Below are 19,926 nucleotides of genomic sequence, written 5' to 3'. Positions count from 1 at the left end.
GTCTTTCCAGTTGTCACTGAGTGAGGTTGCTTCTGATTTGGGGAATCGTTCTGTGGTTTGGAGGGTCTAGAAGGGAAAAGAAGCTATTGATAAAAGATGTCTTTGAATCGCTTCTGAGAGTCTGGTGGACAGTAAGCCGGTGCCATCCTGATGTTTTCCTTTATGTTACTTCTTAGGAGGCGCTCTGTGTCTTCCTTTCCAGTTCCCCAGGATAACGTGGATACTCATCCTGGCTCTAGTAAAGAAGTGAGGGTGCCAACGACTGCGATGTGTGTCTTCGTAAGTATGATTTATCCCCAGAGCCCACCAAGCTTCATAAAGAAACAGAGCCTGACAAAGGACCCTTTCTCCTGCTGCAGCTAAGCTTTCTCTTATTGTTTTGTTCATATGGAACTTTTGTACCTGTTGGCTGTCTGATAGAAAGGATTGATTATATTTTGATAAGCAAAGCAAAATTGCTTTGATAAGGTAAGTAAAATTAGTGTATTTTGCTTCTCTTCAGAGAACAGAATTTATTTGCAGCCACCCTCTGTAATGTAGGACTGGCTGAGAGGATGGGTAGCGTGGGGGGGTGTGGCAAGGGGAGAGCTAATTTGGGATGGTGAGGAATTAGAGAATAATTCATGCAATCGTTGTCACCGGTTGGCTCCAATTTAGAGTTTCTAGTCACTGGTCTGTCTTGGAAGGTCAGTAGGGCAGCTCTTGGCTTCACAAATTATACTCAGGTCCATGTGACTTCTGACCATTAGGAGCACATAGCTGGAAGCCGGAGACACTCCTGGGCAGAAGCCACTGTGATACCACGGCTGTCAGCTGGAGTGTGGAGCTGGGTCCTAGTACTAAAGGATAATCCGGATCCTGGCTGGGGTAATTGAGCGGACATGCAACCGGCCTGGGGAACTGTAGAGTCCCTGGCTCAGGGCTAGCAGATGGGGTGGAGGATGGAAGAATAGAGCAAAGCCCAAATAGTTGGGTTAACTCTTGGGTTGCGTGGGGTGAGTGGGAGGAGCTGATGTGTGGGGAGAGAAAGGCTTGCTGTAAAAGTGGGACGGAGTTTATATGGGGAGAGCTTTCAGTTCCAGGCGTAGAGAGGAACTTTAATGGTTATTTCCATACAGTGAACTGGCTGAGCGATTAGCCACCTTGGTTGTTGTAAAGAGAGTCCTGCTGTGGATGAGGAGTTGGGCGGGGGACCATTAAGGCCCCTTCCCGCTCCACTCCCGTGATTCTCTAACAGGCCTGGGCACCTCGGAGGTCAATGATGATTGGTAAAAGGTCTGATTGCACTTAATGTCACATTCCCTTCCCTGCCCTCAGCTCCCAGCAGCCCATTTTTTCCCTCCTGTCACATTTAAGTCGTGTGTATGGGGTAATGGAGCAGCTGATAATTTGGGATTCTGTCAGTGTGTGTTTCTGAGAGTGAGCAGTGCACAGCTGACAAGCATCCAACAGAACCGGCCATACAGGAGATTGATGAGAGGCAGCCATGGTTGTGATGGTGCATGATCTCAAGTTTTCAATCTGAGACCTCCAAAGTAGAAAGGTATCATTACAAAGAAAACGGAATTGTATGGAGGTAAAAAGTCTGATCCCCCGTCAGACAGCTTTTCAGCACTGGGACACGAGAGGGTGGAGAGAAAGCAGATCAAGCAAAGTAATAATAAATCATGTTTATATTCCAGTCAGTTCATGAGTCACATTCTCAATATTTCAGGCACCTTTTTCAGTCCCAAGCAAATGTGAAGATCAGATTTTGTATTCCCAAAATGACCTTTTAGGCAAGTGATTGATGACAGGTTTAAGGATCTAGTATTTATAATTCATGTATTGCAGGGTCCCCCGCCCCTGGCTTTTGATTATGGAAATTTTCAAATATAAGCAGAAGTAGAGAGTAAAAGAACTTCCTGGACATCCTCCTGTCGGGCGGCTTTAGTCAGTCACGTTTGCCAATCTTATCTGCCCCCCACACCCACACCCACACTTCTGCTGGAGCAACTTAAAGCAAATCTCATAGTATTTCATTCATAAATATTTCAGTATCCATGGTCTTTTAAGAGAGGAGATTATAGTCATGTCTAGTATTCTCTCTTCCCATTCTGGGATGGGGTGCTTTTTATTTGGTTTCCTTTCTCATCTTGAACACAAATGCCACCGCCTTTTCAGATCATGTGTTCCAATATGGATGCCATTCTCAGACATCTCCCTGTGAAGAATTTAAGTTCTGCCAAAATAACACCTGCTACTTTTGTCGAAGGCCGAGTCATGGTCGGGCACATTCCTAGCTCACGAAACCTGCAGAAGTCCATTTTCATAGACCAGCAAACTGAGGCTTTGGGAAGTGAAGGAACTTGGCAGAGGCCTCACTGCTAGTACACGTAGTGCCGTGTTGTTTCCAGAAAGAACTACCTGGGATTCTACTCTAACACTGATGGGTGGCAGTAGGACCGGCATCTACTCGTATCAGGATGTATTTGTATTAGGGAGACCAAAAGAAAGGCTTTTTAAAAAACAAAAGGCTTTTTTTTTTTTTTTTAAGTCACAAGAAGCCATGCTATACCTTAATTTGATATGTAGTTTAACATGTGGTATTAATGCAGTCTGGGCCAGAAGAGGCAGTTAACCATAGGCTTACTTTTAAGCTCTTAAGATCATAGTACAGTATAGATTGAAATTACATTATTCTTAGAAGAAGGAAAATTAATGCAAAGACAGACCTTAGGCAATTACTTTATACAGATTTTGAATGCTTTTTAAGAAGGTTGCACTGCGTTTAAAAAAACAGAACTGTAACTATACGAATTTAATGATAATAGAATCAGGAGACCCTGGGCTAGGAACCCAAGTTTGATTGGGTCCTCTCTTTAATGACAGGTGTTTAACCTTTGGTTAGGGGTCCAGAGTGTTCATCGGTATTGCGCCCTTTCTTCTTGGGAATGACGGGTTGGGTTTGAAACAGGGCACTTGTCTTGCAGGACGCTCATGATGGGGAGGTCAATGCTGTGCAGTTCAGTCCGGGTTCCCGGCTCCTGGCCACGGGAGGCATGGATCGGAGGGTGAAGCTCTGGGAAGTGTTTGGAGGTGAGATCTCGCTGGAGTGAGAAACAGAAAGAAGCTGTGTTGGTGACATCTGGTTGGCCTTGCTTTCACGCAGTCTTTGAATTGTTCATCTTCTTGAAACATACAGTATTTTGTGTGAGGCATCATCTGACCAAAGCATTATTACCCTCTCAGTTATCCTTTACAGCTGATACAGCCAAGTAGATGTTTGCTCTGGGTTTCCAAGTAGACCTGAGAATGCTGTCGAGTTACAGATATGTTAGCGTTTGTGTTTTCTCAAATACGTAATGACCAGGGGATCTTCCAAGACAGTACAGGTTTTAGAAGGAAAATAAAAAATCTTATAGTCATGGACTCTACAATTAAATTACACATCAAGCTGTGGTTTATGCATTTAATAATGCCAGTGGCCATAGCCTAGCAAAAAATGACTGGCATCGTATCTAAGCTTGAGAATAAACAGAGGGGTGTATCATCTAGGAAAATGTATTTAACAAATAGCTTATTGGACAAGGATTCTAAAATCAAGACTGAAGTCTCTTTTGATTAGACATTGTTTCAGGAATGACTTCAGAGTACTCAAAATGGGATGGCATTAAAACAGGAAATGAGAGTTAGTGAAACCCTCTCCCAGAATTCTGAACATGGGCATAGCCCACTTTCAACATTTTGATATTCAGTTAAATATACATATATTTTTAGTAAGCAAGGTCAGGGAATTTCCCTGGAAGTCCAGGGGTTAGGACTCCGGGCTTTCACTGCCAAGGGCCCGAGTTCATTCCCTGGTCAGGGAACCAAGATCCCACAAGCCACACAGCACAACCAAAAAATAATGATTAGGCAAGGTCAAAGGATAGACTGAAGGGTTTTATAGGAACCACTTTGTCCGGTTTCCATACTTGCAGCACATACATGCTCACTCTCCAACAATAAATAACACCATCATACCTTTCTCTACTTTATTTCCTCTGATCCTCACAATAGCCCTGTGCCATTAGGTGGGTATCACCCCTGTTTGACAGATGAAAACTCAGAGACACTACTTGATTTACATGGTGATTTACGTGGACAGGGAGTCGTGGAACCTGGGACCTGAGCTTGAGTGTTAAGACTGTAGATGCCTTGCTTTTTCCAAAACAGCCTCCTCTGAGCTATAGACCTGCTGAAGAAGCATGTGTGTTACTACTGCTTTTTTTATATATAAATTGATTGATTGATTGATTGATTGATTTTTGGCTGCATTGGGTCTTCATTGCTGCCCATGGGCTTTCTCTAGTTGTGGAGAGCAGGGGCTACTCTTTGTTGTGGTGCGCAGGCTTCTCATTGCGGTGGCTTCTCTTGTGGAGCACGGGCTTCCCAGGAAAGTCCCTGTGTTACTACTGCTGATGTATTTAGAGCGAGAGCAATCTACTGATCCCTTTGCTGGAACACGTTGTCATATAAAGCACCTAATTTGTCTACCCTGGCCTTTGATTTTCATGAAAATGACTCAGTACTTAAATCCCTGGCAGTTAGAGCTATTTGAAACCCATCAAAATTTGTGCTGTTTTACCCAGAAACACCTTATGAATGGTAATTGCTGAAACTTACAAAACAATAAAACCATATCATAAGAATAGAAATTTGGGGCTTCCCTGGTGATGCAGTGGTTAAGAGTCTGCTTGCCAATGCCGGGGACATGGGTTCGAGCCCTGGTCTGGGAAGATCCCACACGCTGCGGAGCAGCTAAGCCCGTGCACCACAACTATTGAGCCTGCGTGCCTAGAGCCCACGAGCCACGACTGCTGAAGCCCGCGGGCCTAGAGCCCGTGCTCCGCATCAAGAGAAGCTACCACAGGGCTTCCCTGGTGGCGCAGTGGTTGAGAGTCCGCCTGCCGATGGAGGGGACGCAGGTTCGTGCCCCGGTCCAGGAGGATCCCACGTGCCGTGGAGCGGCTGGGCCCGTGAGCCATGGCCGCTGGACCTGCACGTCCGGAGCCTGTGCTCCGCAATGGGAGAGGCCACAACAGTGAGAGGCCCGCGTACCGCAAAAAAAAAAAAAAAAAAAAAGCACTGAGGAAAAGAGAAGCTACCACAATGAGAAGCCTGCGCACTGCGACGAAGAGTAGCACCTGCTCGCCACAGCTAGACAAAGCCCACATGCAGCAATGAAGACCCAATGCAGCCAAAAATTAATTAATTAATTAATTTTTAAAAAAAGAATAGAGATTTTGTGATAAAAATCTACACAGTCTGTTTTGATTATGCCTTGCAATTAAATACAGATAGCACTAGAAATATTTTCGTTTTATCCTTGGTCAGTAAAAACACCTATAAGAAAATTAAAGATACCAGGGATTAGTAATAGTGTTACCTTTCTGCTGCTAAAGAGGAAGTAAACACTAACCAAAATTAATACTGACATAATTTGTGCCAGAACATAATTTGTGTTAATAAAATGAAAACTTTCTACTAGGTCTACAGAAATAACATAGTGTCTGGCAGCATTTTTTATAGTTTTCAGGAACAAATATCAGCCGTGTCCTAATTATAGGATCTTTCCTTCACAAATGGCTTACTTGGCCTATAATTTTTCCCCCTCGGCTAATATTTACTGAGTCTTGAAAGAGACCAAGTCCAAGAGGCCTTTGATGAAGTAGTTCAGGGGTCCTCTTTTTTACCCTTCCACCACTTTGCATCCAGTAGGAACACCTGTCTTTGCTCATTCTATCAAAAGCAGCAGCTCTGCTGGGAATTATATAAATGCTCTTGACATAGTCTCCCCAGTGCCTTCTAAATAGAAGAGATTTTAATAAGATCTTTGGTCTTTTCAGATCAATCTCTTGTGTAGACTAGCACTTACTGATCATTTCTTACATTTTGGCACTTTGTCACCTGCCAAACAAATAGACCACTGTTTTAGGCATAAGCCAAAGAGAGATCTTTTAGAATTTGCAGTAATATTTTTGTCTATAAAGATCTAATCTAAATAAAGTCCTAAATTAGTAGGTGTTGGCCTTTTTTTGACTTGTGAAAATCTAATGAAAGCTAGGATCCAGGGAAAGGCATTAAATGTGCCATATTTTGCAAATTAATTCAGGGGTTCATCCACCAGGTTAATAGTCCTGGCCCTAAATGTATTTGACAGCTCCAAACCAGTATTTTTTATATATATATATGTTTATTTATTTGTTTGGCTGTGCTGGGTCTTGGTTGTGGTACACGGGATCTTCGCTGTGGCATGCGAACTCTTAGCTGCGGCACGAGGGATCTAGTTTCCTGACCAGGGATCGAACCCGGGCCCCTGCATTGAGAGCATGGAGTGTTAACCACTGGACCACCAGGGAAGTCCCCAAACCAGTATTTATATCATTATTATTAGCATCTAGAAGTCCTAAGAGAAAAGGCTGTTAATTGAAATGTATACTATTCTGTACTCCTATTTTATGAGTTTGATTTGAATGATTCCCTAATTGTTTTTCTGGCTTGTCTATATAGGTTATCCTTAAGATACCCTTTAAAAAGGAAACTGAATCACATCATCATTGAGACTCATACTCTCATCTTTAAAGTTTCATTGCGGGTGGCCAAAGCTGTTTGAAAACAGAGCCTGGGGGTATATGGATGGGCCTCTTGGTGAAGGAGACTCTGCAGAGGGAGGGGGGGAGCCCTGGCAGGCGATTGGATTGCCAGAACCTTAGGTTCATGTATACAGAGTGAACAGATAGATTCCCGAAACTCCAAACTAGCTTTACTGGAATTCTGAGGACTAGCCAGTTTATGTAAGTAGAAATTTCTTTTCGTACTTGGGTTCTAAAATTCTAATGGTCACGTTCTACGAAAGTGATAGTTAAGTTGGCAAATATTGATCAAACCCAAAGATGTATTTATGTAAAGTAGAAAATTTTACTGAAAAATAACAAACTTGGTCCCTAGGGTCAATTGACCTGTTTTTAAATTCCTGCACTTGGGGCTTCCCTGGTGGCGCAGTGGTTGAGAGTCCACCTGCCGATGCAGGGGACACGGGTTCGTACCCCGGTCCGGGAGGATCCCACATGCCGCGGAGCGGCTGGGCCCGTGAGCCATGGCCGCTGAGCCTGCGCGTCCAGAGCCTGTGCTCCACAACGGGAGAGGCCACAACAGTGAGAGGCCCGCGTACCGCAAAAAACAACAACAACAAAAAATAAATAAATTCCTGCACTTATCTTTAGTAAAGGAAATTGATGACACTGAATTTCTTGAAAAGAACAGCGTAAGAACCCACAGGAAAATGTTGGGCTCTGCACCCACTTGTACATTCATTGCTCTTGGAACTGACCAGCTGGATATTTTGGTCTCATTATTCCATTTGTCCTGCTACTTGATTCTGTAAAGATGCAGGAAAGCTGTTTTTGACCATGTAATTAATTGGCTTCCATTGTGTTTCAAGTGCCTCATTTTAATTGATATGTTGGATTTGCCATCGGTTTTTTTTTTTTTTAACCTTCCTTTCTTAACCTTTGTTTTTATGCAGACAAATGTGAGTTCAAGGGTTCCCTGTCCGGCAGTAATGCAGGAATTACAAGCATTGAATTTGATAGTGCTGTAAGTACCTAATAGCCATGGAAATGGGTGAATTTAGAAACAATTTTAAACATCTGGTTCTTGAAATTTAAAAACTTACCTGGTTTCTCTGCTATTTTCTGTCTTAATGTTAGAGAAGGATGTAGGTAGATTATAAATTCTGTGCTGATCACGACCGTGTTGAAGACTGGGTAGGGGAGACAGGTCTGGGATACCCCAGCAAGGCAGTCGCCAGACTTGATAAAGGCCCCGGTTTGGGCCAAGGCAGTGCAGGTGGAGAGGAGAGGGTCTAGCGAGAAGCGCCAGAGTCAAGCAGTCTCCAACGGGGGCAGTTGGGAGGTGTGGCTGGGGAGAGTCGGTGGTTCTGAGCTCTTGGACTTGGAGAGGTGCAGAGAATTAGTACTTGCTGTTACTGAAGGTGGGAGGTGGTGGGGAGTGAACACAGGAGGAGGAATTCCATTTTGAGCTGGAGGTATCCACAGCCTACAGGGGAGGTCGAGCAGGCTCGGGAGAAAGGCCTGAACTTAACGGGGATTTTGATAAATTAACAGAATGCTTGTTATAGCGGTATTCAGCTCAGGTGTATAGTTATAGGCATCTAAACCTTCTTGGGCCTGATTATCGGGGAATTTGTATCATGTGAACTGAGTTCTTCTATTTTGGCTAACATTTCTTCTCCTCCCCTTTATTGCTGTAGGGATCTTACCTCTTAGCAGCATCAAATGATTTTGCAAGCCGCATCTGGACTGTGGATGACTATCGGTTACGGGTAAGACCCAGTTAGGAAAGTTAATGTAATCTCCAAACTTCATGTGGTTGCTTACCAGTCACATGGTGTAGGAAATGGCAGGTGGATTGATTAGAGAATTGTGTGTTGTCCTGAAAATCATACTTGAATGCCCCTGCCCTTTCCTTTCCTCCTTAGGAAAATTGATGTTTCCACTTTACATTCTTACTTTGTCCAGTATTCAGTTGCAGAATATTTGCAATAGGAAACCATCACGTTTCCATGAAAGACTTGGGACACTCCTGTTCATAAAAACTAAATTTTTTTGGTAGGTGTCAGTTTTAGCTTATCTTCAGCTATTTACCACCAGAGTATAATTTGTGTTTCTTAAGCACCCCAAGACTAAATCGCCTCACAAAGTAGAACTGGAAAGTAGGCTATAGAAGTACATGTGGGTACACTTATGAGAGAGAGAAAACAGCTCAAAGCCAGGAAACAGGTGTATGGGAAAGCAAAAACAGTGGGATCAGATGTTGATGAAATCTGCATCTGAACCCAAACCTACCAAGAAGACTCTTTGATTCCAAGACAAAGACAAAAATTAGATGGTATATCACTTTTGTTCTAATAGAAGACATAGCTTAATTTAGAGACATGTTTTTCTCTAAAGCTTGAAGCAACCTTCACATGAGCTCATTAAATAAAGGCTACTGAAAGATAAGGTGGCAGATTTACTTGGCATTGGTAGGCATTTTACCTGCAAAAAAAAGCTTGACACAAACTTCTGTGTCAACCCACATGAAAAACAGAGAGCATGATGTTAAGATGAACTTCATAAAGATAAATCTACAGGGAGGTGGGGAGCTGCAATAGAAGTGGTCCATTAGGTAGTTTGTGACGGTCTGATTCGATGGTGCAGGGATGCAACTAGAAGAATAGTTAGAAACACACAGTTCTATTATCACTTGGGCTTTCCATTTTCTTGAAGGAGCTGTGTGGAAAATGGCCAGTGTTAGATGCTAGCTAATACCTAAAGGGTGGTAATTCTTGATTCTTAGTTGAAAGAGGATCCACGTGCAAAGCATGAGATGTGAGGATGACAAAGGGTATGTTTTCTCCTGAAAGCTGAAGGGCCTGCCTGGTGTTCTTGTTGCAAGGAAGGAACAGGGAGGTGGATTCCTGCAGGCAGGACTGGACTCCTCTTAAGCAACAGTACACATCTGTTCAAATGCTTGAACGAGTTCTCAGTTGAAGCCCTATAGTCCTGCACCGTAAGCATGGAAAAAGTTCCATGTAACAGCCTAGACTGTTCTCCTGGCAGTGTTACAGTCCAGCCTGTGGCATGCCTTCTCTATGTACCCATCAGTTGCTTAGCAGAAATTTAAGATGGGGTTGAATACTTCTGCAGTCATTATTTTTCCTAAAGGAAAGGGGCTTTTACCTGAGTGGTTTCTGTGTTTCACCCAGTAGTCGGGTATATTATATACGTTACTGCTTTTAATCCTCAGGGGGATGCAGGTGAGGTAGGTAGATGGGGAAACTGAGGTTCAGCTAAGCCCACAGAATTGCCTGAGGTCACACAGTTAACAAATAGAAACATGAGACTTTGGATTGAGTCCTGTACTCTTTCCTGTGTTCAGTTGGCCTGGATTATTCTAGACTGAGATACAGTAAAACTGTAATTAGTGAAGAGTGACATACAGCCTTCCTTACATTTTAGGCCCTTAGAGGAGTAAAGCAAGGAGTTGAGTGCAGGATGATATATATTTTTTCCTATCTTATCTTATCTTACTTACTTACTTACTTACTTACTCACTCACTCACTCACTCACTCACTTACTTACTTTTTTTTTTTTTTTTTTTTTGGCGGTACGCGGGCCTCTCACTGTTGTGGCCTCTCCCGTTGCGGAGCACAGGCTCCGGATGCACTGCACAGGCTCAGCAGCCATGGCTCACAGGCCCAGCCGCTCCGCAGCATGTGGGATCCTCCCGGACCGGGGCACAAACCCACGTCCCCTGCATTGGCAGGTGGACTCTCAACCACTGCGCCACCAGGGAAGCCCTATTTCTTTATTTTAATTCTTGAATTTTATTTTATTTTATTTTTTATACAGCAGGTCCTTATTAGTCATCAGTTTTATACACATCAGTGTATACATGTCAATCCCAATTGCCCAGTTCATCACACCACCTCCCCCCCCACCGCTTTCCCCGCTTGGTGTCCATACGTTTGTTCTCTACATCTGTCTCAATTTCTGCCCTGCAAACCAGTTCATCTGTACCATTTTTCTAGGTTCCGTATATATGCGTTAGCATACGATATTTGTTTTTCTCTTTCTGACTTACTTCACTCTGTATGACAGTCTCTAGATCCATCCACGTCTCTACAAATGACCCAATTTCGTTCCCATTTATGGCTGAGTAATATTCCATTGTATATATGTACCACATCTTCTTTATCCATTTGTCTGTCGATGGGCATTTAGGTTGCTTCCATGACCTGGCTATTGTAAATAGTGCTGTAGTGAACATTGGGGTGCATCATGTGTCTTTTTGAATTATGGTTTTCTCTGGGTATATGCCCAGTAGTGGGATTGCTGGATCATATGGTAATTCTATTTTTAGTCTTTTAAGGAACCTCCAAACTGTTCTCCATAGTGCCTGTATCAATTTACATTCCCACCAACAGTACAGGAGGGTTCCCTTTTCTCCACACCCTCTCCAGCATTCATTGTTTGTAGATTTTCTGATGATGCCCATTCTAACTGGTGTGAGGTGATACCTCATTGTAGTTTTGATGTACATTTCTCTAATGATTAGTGATGTTGAGCAGCCTTTCATGTGCTTCTTGGCCATCTGTATGTCTTCTTTGGAGAAATGTCTATTTAGGTTGTCTTCCATTTTTGGATTGGGTTGTTTGTTTTTTTAATATTGAGCTGCATGAGCGGAGATTAATCCTTTGTCCGTTGATTCGTTTGCAAGTATTTTCTCCCATTTTGAGGATGGTGTTTTTGTCTTGTTTATGGTTTCCTTTGCTGTGCAAAAGCTTTGAAGTTTCATTAGGTCCCATTTGTTTATTTTTGTTTTTATTTCCATTACTCTAGGAGGTGGATCAAAAAAGATCTTGCTGTGATTTATGTCAAAGAGTGTTCCTCCTATGTTTTCCTCTAAGAGTTTTATAGTGACCGGTCTTACATTTAGGTCTCTAATCCATTTTGAGTTTATTTGTGTGTATGGTGTTAGGGAGTGTTCTAATTTCATTCTTTTACATGTAGCTGTCCAGTTTTCCCAGCACCATTTATTGAAGAGACTGTCTTTTCTCCATTGCATATCTTTGCCTCCTTTGTCATAGATTAGTTGACCATAGGTGTGTGGGTTTATCTCTGGACTTTCTATCTTGTTCCATTGATCTATGTTTCTGTTTTTGTGCAAGTACTATATTGTCTTGATTACTGTAGCTTTGTAGTATAGTCTGAAGTCAGGGAGTCTGATTCCTCCAACTCTATTTTTTTCCCTCAAGACTGCTTTGGCTGTTCGGGGTCTTTTGTGTCTCCATACAAATTTTAAGATTTTTTGTTCCGGTTCCATAAAAAATTCCATTGGTAATTTGATAGGGATTGCATTGAATCTGTAGATTGCTTTGGGTAGTATAGTCATTTTCACAGTATTGATTCTTCCAGTCCAACAACATGATATATCTCTCCATCTGTTGGCATCATCTTTAATTTCTTTAATCAGTGTCTTATAGTATTTTGCATACAGGTCTTTTGTCTCCCTAGGTAGGTTTATTCCTAGGTTTTTTTTTTGTTTGGTTGGTTTTTTCTTTTGTAGTACGTGGGCCTCTCACTGCTGTGGCCTCTCCCGTTGCGGAGCACAGGCTCCGGACGCTCAGGCTCAGCGGCCATGGCTCACGTGCCCAGCCGCTCCGCGGCATGTGGGATCTTCCCGGACCAGGGCACGAACCCGTGTCCCCTGCATCGGCAGGCAGACTCTCAACCACTGCGCCACCAGGGAAGGCCCTATTCCTAGGTATTTTATTCTTTTTGTTGCAGTGGTAAATGGGAGTGTTTCCTTAATTTCTCTTTCAGATTTTTCATCATTAGTGTATAGGAATGCAAGAGGTTTCTGTACATTAATTTTGTATCCTGCAACTTTACCAAATTCATTGATTAGCTCTAGTAGTTTTCTGGTGGCATCTTTAGGATTCTCTTTATATAGTATCATGTAATCTGCAAACAGTGACAGTTATACTTCTTCTTTTCCAATTTGTATTCCTTTTATTTCTTTTTCTTCTCTGATTGCCGTGGCTAGGACTTCCAAAACTATGTTGAATAATAGTGGTGACAGTGGACATCCTTGTCTTGTTCCTGATCTTAAAGGAAATGCTTTCAGTTTTTCACCATTGAGAATGATGTTTGCTGTGGGTTTGTTCTATATGGCTTTTATTACGTTGAGACAGTTTCCCTCTATACCCACTTTTTGGAGAGTTCTTATCATAAATGGGTGTTGAAGTTTGTCAGAAGCTTTTTCTGCATCTATTGAGATGATCATATGGTTTTTATCCTTCAATTTGTTAATATGGTGTATCACATTGATTGATTTGCCTATATTGAAGAATCCTTGCATCCCTGGGATAAATCCCACTTGATCATGGTGTATGATCCTTTTAATGTGTTGTTGGATTTTGTTTGCTAGTATTTTGTTGAGGATTTTTGCATCTGTATTCATCAGTGATATTGGTCTTTAATTTTCTTTTTTTGTAGTATCTTTGGTTTTGGTATCAGGGTGATAGTGGCCTCTTAGAATGAGTTTGGGAGTGTTCCTTCCTCCGCAATTTTTTGGAAGAGTTTGAGAGGGATGGGTGTTAGCTCTTCTCTAACTGTTTGATAGAATTCACCTGTGAAGCCATCTGGTCCTGGGCTTCTATTTGTTGGAAGATTTTTAATCACAGTTTCAATTTCATTACTTGTGATTGGTCTGTTCATATTTTCTATTTCTTCCTGGTTCAGTCTTGGAAGATTATACCTTTCTAAGAATTTGTCCATTTCTTCCAGGTTGTCCATTTTATTGGCATAGAGTTGCTTGTAGTAGTCTCTTAGGATGCTTTTGTATTTCTGTGGTTCTGTTGTAACTTCTCCTTTTTCATTTCTAATTTTATTGATTTGAGTCCTCTCCCTCTTTTCTTGATGAGTCTGACTAATGGTTTATCAATTTTGTTTATCTTCTCAAAGAACCAGTTTTTAGTTTTATTGATCTTTGCTATTGTCTTCTTTGTTTCTATTTCATTTATTTCTGCTCTGATCTTTATGATTTTTTTCCTTCTGCTAACTTTGGGTTTTGTTTGTTCTTCTTTCTCTAGTTCCTTTAGGTGTAAGGTTAGATTGTGTATTTGAGATTTTTCTTGATTCTTGATGTAGGCTTGTATAGCTATAAACTTCCCTCTTAGAACTGCTTTTGCTGCATCCCATAGGTTTTGGATCGTCGTGTTTTCATTGTCATTTGTCTCTAGGTATATTTTGATTTCTTCAGTGATCTCTTGGTTATTTAGTAACGTATTGTTTAGCCTCCATGTGTTTGTGTTTTTTACGTTTTTTCCCCTGTAATTAATTTCTAAAATCATAACGTTGTGGTCAGAAAAGATGCTTGATATGATTTCAGTTTTCTTAAATTTACTGAGGCTTGATTTGTGACCCAAGATGTGATCTATCCTGGAGAATGTTCTGTGCGCACTTGAGAAGAAAGTGTACTCTGCTGTTTTTGAATGGAATATCCTATGAATAACAAATCTATCTGGTGTGTTGTGTCATTTAAAGCTTCTGTTTCTTTACTTATTTTCATTTTGGATGATTTGTCCATTGGTGTAAGTGAGGTGTTAAAGTCCCGCACTATTATTGTGTTACGGTCGATTTCCTGTTTTATAGCTGTTAGCAATTGCCTTATATATTGAGGTGCTCCTATGTTGGGTGCATATATATTTATAATTGTTATACCTTCTTCTTGGATTGATCCCTTGATCAATATGTAGCGTCCTTCCTTGTCTCTTGTAACATTATTTTAAAGTCTATTTTATCTGATATGAGTATTGCTACTCAGCTTTCTTTTGATTTCCATTTCCATGGAATATCCTTTTCCATGCCCTCACTTTCAATCTGTATGTGTCCCTGGGTCTGAAGTGGGTCTGTTTTTTTTTGCTGTACGCGGGCCTCTCACTCTTGTGGCCTCTCCCGTTGCGGAGCACAGGCTCCGGACGCGCGAGCTCAGCGGCCACAGCTCACGGGCCCAGCCGCTCCGCGGCATGTGGGCTCTTCCCGGACTGGGGCACGAACCCGTGTCCCCTGCATCAGCAGGCGGACTCTCAACCACTGCACCACCAGGGAAGCCCCTGAACTGGGTCTCTTGTAGACAGCATATAGATGGGTCTTGTTTTTGTATCCATTCAGCAAGCCTGTGTCTTTTGGTTGGAGCATTTAATCCATTCATGTTTAAGGTAATTATCGATATGTATGTTCCTATGACCATTTTCTTAATTGTTTTGGGTTTGTTTTTGTAGGTCCTTTTCTTCTCTTGTGTTTCCCACTTAGAGAAGTTCCTTTAGCATTTGTTGTAGAGCTGGTTTGCTGGTGCTGAATTTTCTTAGCTTTTGCTTGTTTGTAAACCTTTTGATTTCTCAGTCGAGTCTGAATGAGATCCTTGCTGGGTAGAGTAACCTTGGTTGTAGGCTCTTCCCTTTCATCACTTTAAGTATATCATACCACTCCTTTCTTGCTTGTATAGTTTCTGCTGAGAAATCAGCTGTTAACCTTATGGGAGTTCCCTTGTATGTTATTTGTTGTTTTTCCCTTGCTGCTTTCAATAATTTTTATTTTTCTTTAATTTTTGCCAGTTTGATTACTATGTGTCTCAGTGTGTTTCTCCTTGGGTTTATCCTGCCTGGGACTCTGTGCTTCCTGGACTTGGGTGGCTATTTCCTTTCCCATGTTAGGGAAGTTTTCAACTATAATCTCTTCATGTATTTTCTCAGGTCCTTTCTCTCTTCTCCTTCTGGGACCCCTATAATGCTAATGTTTTGCATTTAATGTTGTCCCAGAGGTCTTTTAGGCTGTCTTCATTTCTTTTCATTCTTTTTTCTTTATTCTGTTCCACAGCAGTGAATTCTACCATTCTGTCTTCCAGGTCACTTATCCGTTCTTCTGCCTCAGTTCTTCTGCTATTGATTCCTTCTAGTGTAGTTTTCATTTCAATTATTGTATTGATCATCTCTGTTTGTTTGTTCTTTAATTCTTCTAGGTCTTTGTTAAACATTTCTTGCATCTTCTCGATCTTTGCCTCCATTCTTTTTCGAGGTCCTGGATCATCTTCACTATCATTATTCTGAATTCTTTTTCTGGAAGGTTGCCTATCTCCACTTCATTTAATTGTTTTTCTGGGGTTTTATCTTGTTCCTTTATCTGGTACATAGCCCTCTGCCTTTTCATCTTGTCTGTCTTTCTGTGAATGTGGTTTTTGTTCCACAGGCTGCAGGAATGTAGTTCTTCTTGCTTCTGCTGTCTGCCCTCTGGTGGATGAGGCTATCTAAGAGGCTTGTGCAAGTTTCCTAATGGGAGGGACTGGTGGAGGGTAGAGCTGACTGTTGCTCTTCAAAGTCTGATTCTCTAGGAATTCCTCCTCCCGTTGCCGGACCCCCAGTTTTGGAACCTGACGCGGGGCTCAGAACCTTCACTCCAGTGGGTGCACTTCTGTGGTATGTGTTTTCCAGTCTGTGAGTCACCCACCCAGTAGTTATGGGATTTGATTTTACTGTCATTGTGCCCCTCCTACTGTCTCATTGTGGCCTCTCCTTTGTCTTTGGATGTGGGGTACCTTTTTTGGTGAGTTCCAGTGTCTTTCTGTCAGTGACTGTCCAGCAGCTAGTTGTGATTCTGGTGTTCTCGCAAGAGGGAGTGAGAGCATGTCCTTCTACTCTGCCATGTTGGTTCCGAGCAGGATATTTTTAATTGGTAGAAAAGTTCTCAACAGGTAAGCATTAGCTTTTAGGCCTGAAGTAAGAAGGCCCTGGAGGCGGAGGTAGACCTGGGTGACAGAGGTCATAATGTTGGTAACTGTTTTCAAGTGAGCTGGTTTGCAAAGGTGGGCTGAGTCTCACTGGAGAGGGTGCTGGAGGACCAAGCTGTGGGTGCTGACGAGCCAGGGGCTGGTGCCAGGGCTGTAGCCTCCTTTGCTGGACCAGCTGGCTTAGAGGGCCTCTCTTCTGCTCACAGCTGTGTGCTATCACTTGGTAAATGTGTGAAGGAGATCAGGAGGCCCTTTTAACAGGTTATCCATTCCCACAGAAACCACATGAACCCTTACCAGGGCCCAGGAAGTAAGTAGTCTCCCTGTCTAGGAGGCTCTGGCTTCTACCAAGACCCTCATTTACAGAGGATGTTGGAGGACATAGATGGGCATCCATGTTCTGAAACTCAAGATCCAAGCCCTGGTCATTGTCTCCTCAACTTGAGGTGCGTGGTGTTGGGTGAGACCAGAATGCAGGAGTGGCTGGTCAAGTACTTGCTTTAAATCCTTTTAGTAAAGCTGTCCTAGAAATAGTCTGGTGTTGAGAGGGGCCCATTCCAGAGGACTCCTTTCAATACAGGGTGTTTTCGACTCCCTTAAAAATATAGGGACTTCCCTGGTGGCGCAGTGGTTAAGAATCCACCTGCCAATGCAAGGGACACGGGTTCGAGCCCTGGTCCGGGAAGATCCCACATGCCGCAGAGCAACTAAGCCCGTGTGCCACAACTACTGAGCCTGTGCTCTAGAGCCTTCGAGCCACAACTACTCCCATATGCCACAACTACTGAAGCCCACGTGCCTAGACCCCGTGCTCTGCAACAAGAGAATCCACTGCAGTGAGAAAAGCCCTCGCACCGCAACAAAGAGTAGCCCCCGTTCTCCGCAACTAGAGAAAGCCCGCGCACAGCAACGAAGACCCAGCACAGACAAAAATAAATAAATAAAATAAAAAATTTTTTAAATTAAAAAAAAACTTGTAAAAGATTACTGCAAAACTGAGGAACTGGGCTGAAGAAGCCATCCTGCTCACTTCTGTAACGCTGGTGTGGAGAAGTGGCCTCAGTGAGGACTTGCTTTCAGATGATGGTTTTTATTTCAGAAACCTCCTTATCATGTTCTGCATTTTTCTGAGGTCACTTGTCTTTGGTTGGTGTTAATGGTAGCTGCTACATGGTGGGTGGCCCTTAGGGTCTGCCCTGCAGCACCAAGGAGCCAGTGCAGAGCCTGAGGGAAGAGAGCTCTAAGCCTTCCCATTCGGAGACTCAGGCTGCTGTGACATCAAAACCCATGCCCCGTCTCTTAAAGAGGAAGATAAAAGCCTTAAAGTAGTGTTAGAAGTTAAATATTAACTATTAAGAATAAATTCAAAAACACTGTATGGGTAAAAGAATTTCAAATAAATCTGATCCACTTAAAATGACTTAAAAATCAGTTTTTATGTGATAAAAGTGAATGCTTGCAGGAGGCTGAATTCCATACCACTGAGAGCATGGAGATGAAACTAGCCAGCCTCAGGCAGGGCCGGTCAGGCTGGGTTTCCACCAAGAACAAAATAAGCAGAAATCCAGACTTTTTTGAAAGCAAGGTAACACATGTGAAAAGCCAGGAAATAAAAACATTCCTTTCCTTTAGTCCATTAATCCAACAGTTTCATTCCAGGAAGTAAGTCAGAAGAAAGCCGGGTACTCATAGATGTTCATTGCAGCATCATTTGTGATCATGAAACTTTTAAAGGGATGTAGGTGTCTGCTAGCCAAGGAAATTTCTATTAGATTGTAATCTCATTGCTTGGAGACTGTTTAGCTATTATAGAGTAATTACAGAAACTCTTAAGGAGGGTGGTGCAGAAAGGAAGAGAAAGAATGCAGTCAGCCATGGGCCTTGTGCATGGGTCACCCTCCTAAACAGTGTGAGGAAGATGTTAGTCTTTTACAGACGTTAGAGAGCCAGGGCGTTCAGGCGCCAAACAGCGTGACCCCAAAGCCCTTGTATTTTCCTGTCACATGAAAAACTGCTTGTGCTATGAAGTTAAAAGTGCAGTGGATAAATTTGTAGGGGTGTTTTCACATGAAATATATGAGAATATTAACGTGCATTTAGAGTAAGCAAAACAAGCACATTTGCATCGCCCATTTGCGGGCAATGTCTTTTCCTCCCTATGTTTGTGAAACATGATTTTACTTTTACATTAATAGTAAGAAAGAAAATAGTACATGTACACAAAACTGAATTTTTTGATGAAATAGAAGTACCTACACAAGTTTTTGGTCTCTCCCCATCGTTTGTGCAGATTGAATGATTTATACTGAGCATTATTCCTATACTGTATTTAGCGTAAACTTTGTTGCTGGAACTTTTTTGATCTTTCCGGAAGGATCAGTGGGAGGTTGTCACACAGCCACAGCAGAGCTGCCACCTGGCTGGCAGCGACTGTAAGATGCTGTTCCAGTTTCAGAGAGGTTTAAATGTGAGAAGAAGGAGTCTCGGAATCCGTGCACACTTCTTAAAGGGGAAGTACATGTGGCCCTGAGTGTTCTCTTCCTGTACTAAAGTGGAGTTGTTCTCCTGAGCAGAGAGGAAAGTTTGGTTGCTAAAATGTTAACTCTAAACTGTGAGGTCTCAGCTTTGGGAGTCAGGGTTGAAACCCAGTAAGTTGACAGTTATAGTAAGTATATTAGGGTCTTTTAAAAGCTGCTCTTTTTGGGGGGGGGTGGGGGGGACAGATTCCCTGGAGTTCCAGTGGTTAGGACCCTGCACTTTGGCTGCCGAGGGCCCGGGTTCAATTCCTGGTCAGGGAACTAAGGTCCCACAAGCCATGCAGCACAGCCCCCCCCCCAAAAAAAGCCTTTTCTTTTTAAAAAAAAATTATAAAGAAATCATTAGTGAATACCTGAATATCTTCTGAGCCTTTGAAGTTTCCACACATAAATATGTTGATCCATATTGAAAAGTAGGGAAAGTGCGGCATCCTCACCATCCCCAGCCGCCTCTCTCCCATTGGGCTCCAGTAGTGCTGTGGCGGGCAAAGGGCACTGACACTCGGTTATGACCCAGTTCTGCGTTGCTTGGCAGCCCAGGAAAGACGCCATGGTTGGCATCTCGCAGCTAGTCACGAAAAGATTTGATTGTTGGGAATGCTGGTGTCTGTGGTTATGATCTGACATTTCAAGCTGAGACCTCTGATTGAAAAACCCCTAGGAGTTTTAATTGTTTATTTAAAGAGTCCTGATGTGTCCTTTTATTTTTTTAAGAATTTTTTTTTTTGGCTGCTTTGGGTCCTCATTGCTGCGTGCGGGCTTTCTCTAGTTGCAGCGAGCGGGGGCTACTCTTTGTTGCGGTGCGCGGGCTTCTCATTGTCGTGGCTTCTCTTGTTGTGGAGCACGGTCTCTACGCGTGCGGGCTTCAGTAGTTGCGGCACATGGGCTCAGTACTTGTGGCTCGTGGGCTCTAGAGCGCAGGCTTAGTAGTTGTGGCACACGGGCTTAGTTGTTCCGCGGCATGTGGGATCTTCCCGGGCCAGGGCTCAAACCCATGTCCCTTACATTGGC

The 19,926-nt window shown here is 42.8% G+C and overlaps 1 protein-coding gene across 4 annotated transcripts in view; it reads left to right on the top strand.

Annotated features, from left to right (window-relative positions):
• ATG16L1 (autophagy related 16 like 1) overlaps positions 1-19,926 on the top strand; it is a gene marked incomplete at both ends in the record, with an annotated part of 44,287 nt that overhangs the window by 17,513 nt on the left and 6,848 nt on the right. For all 4 annotated transcript variants that reach the window (XM_079709725.1, XM_079709724.1, XM_079709723.1 and 1 more), the window contains 4 exons: positions 177-279; positions 2,973-3,078; positions 7,550-7,620; positions 8,297-8,368. In XM_079709725.1, the coding sequence (XP_079565851.1) occupies positions 177-279; positions 2,973-3,078; positions 7,550-7,620; positions 8,297-8,368 (352 nt within the window). The remainder of the gene's footprint in view (positions 1-176; positions 280-2,972; positions 3,079-7,549; positions 7,621-8,296; positions 8,369-19,926) is intronic.

This window comes from Hyperoodon ampullatus, assembly GCF_949752795.1.
Source record: "Hyperoodon ampullatus genome assembly, chromosome: 8".
In the NCBI taxonomy this organism is placed as follows: Eukaryota; Metazoa; Chordata; class Mammalia; order Artiodactyla; family Ziphiidae; genus Hyperoodon; species Hyperoodon ampullatus.
This window is presented reverse-complemented; position numbering and strand designations above follow the sequence as displayed.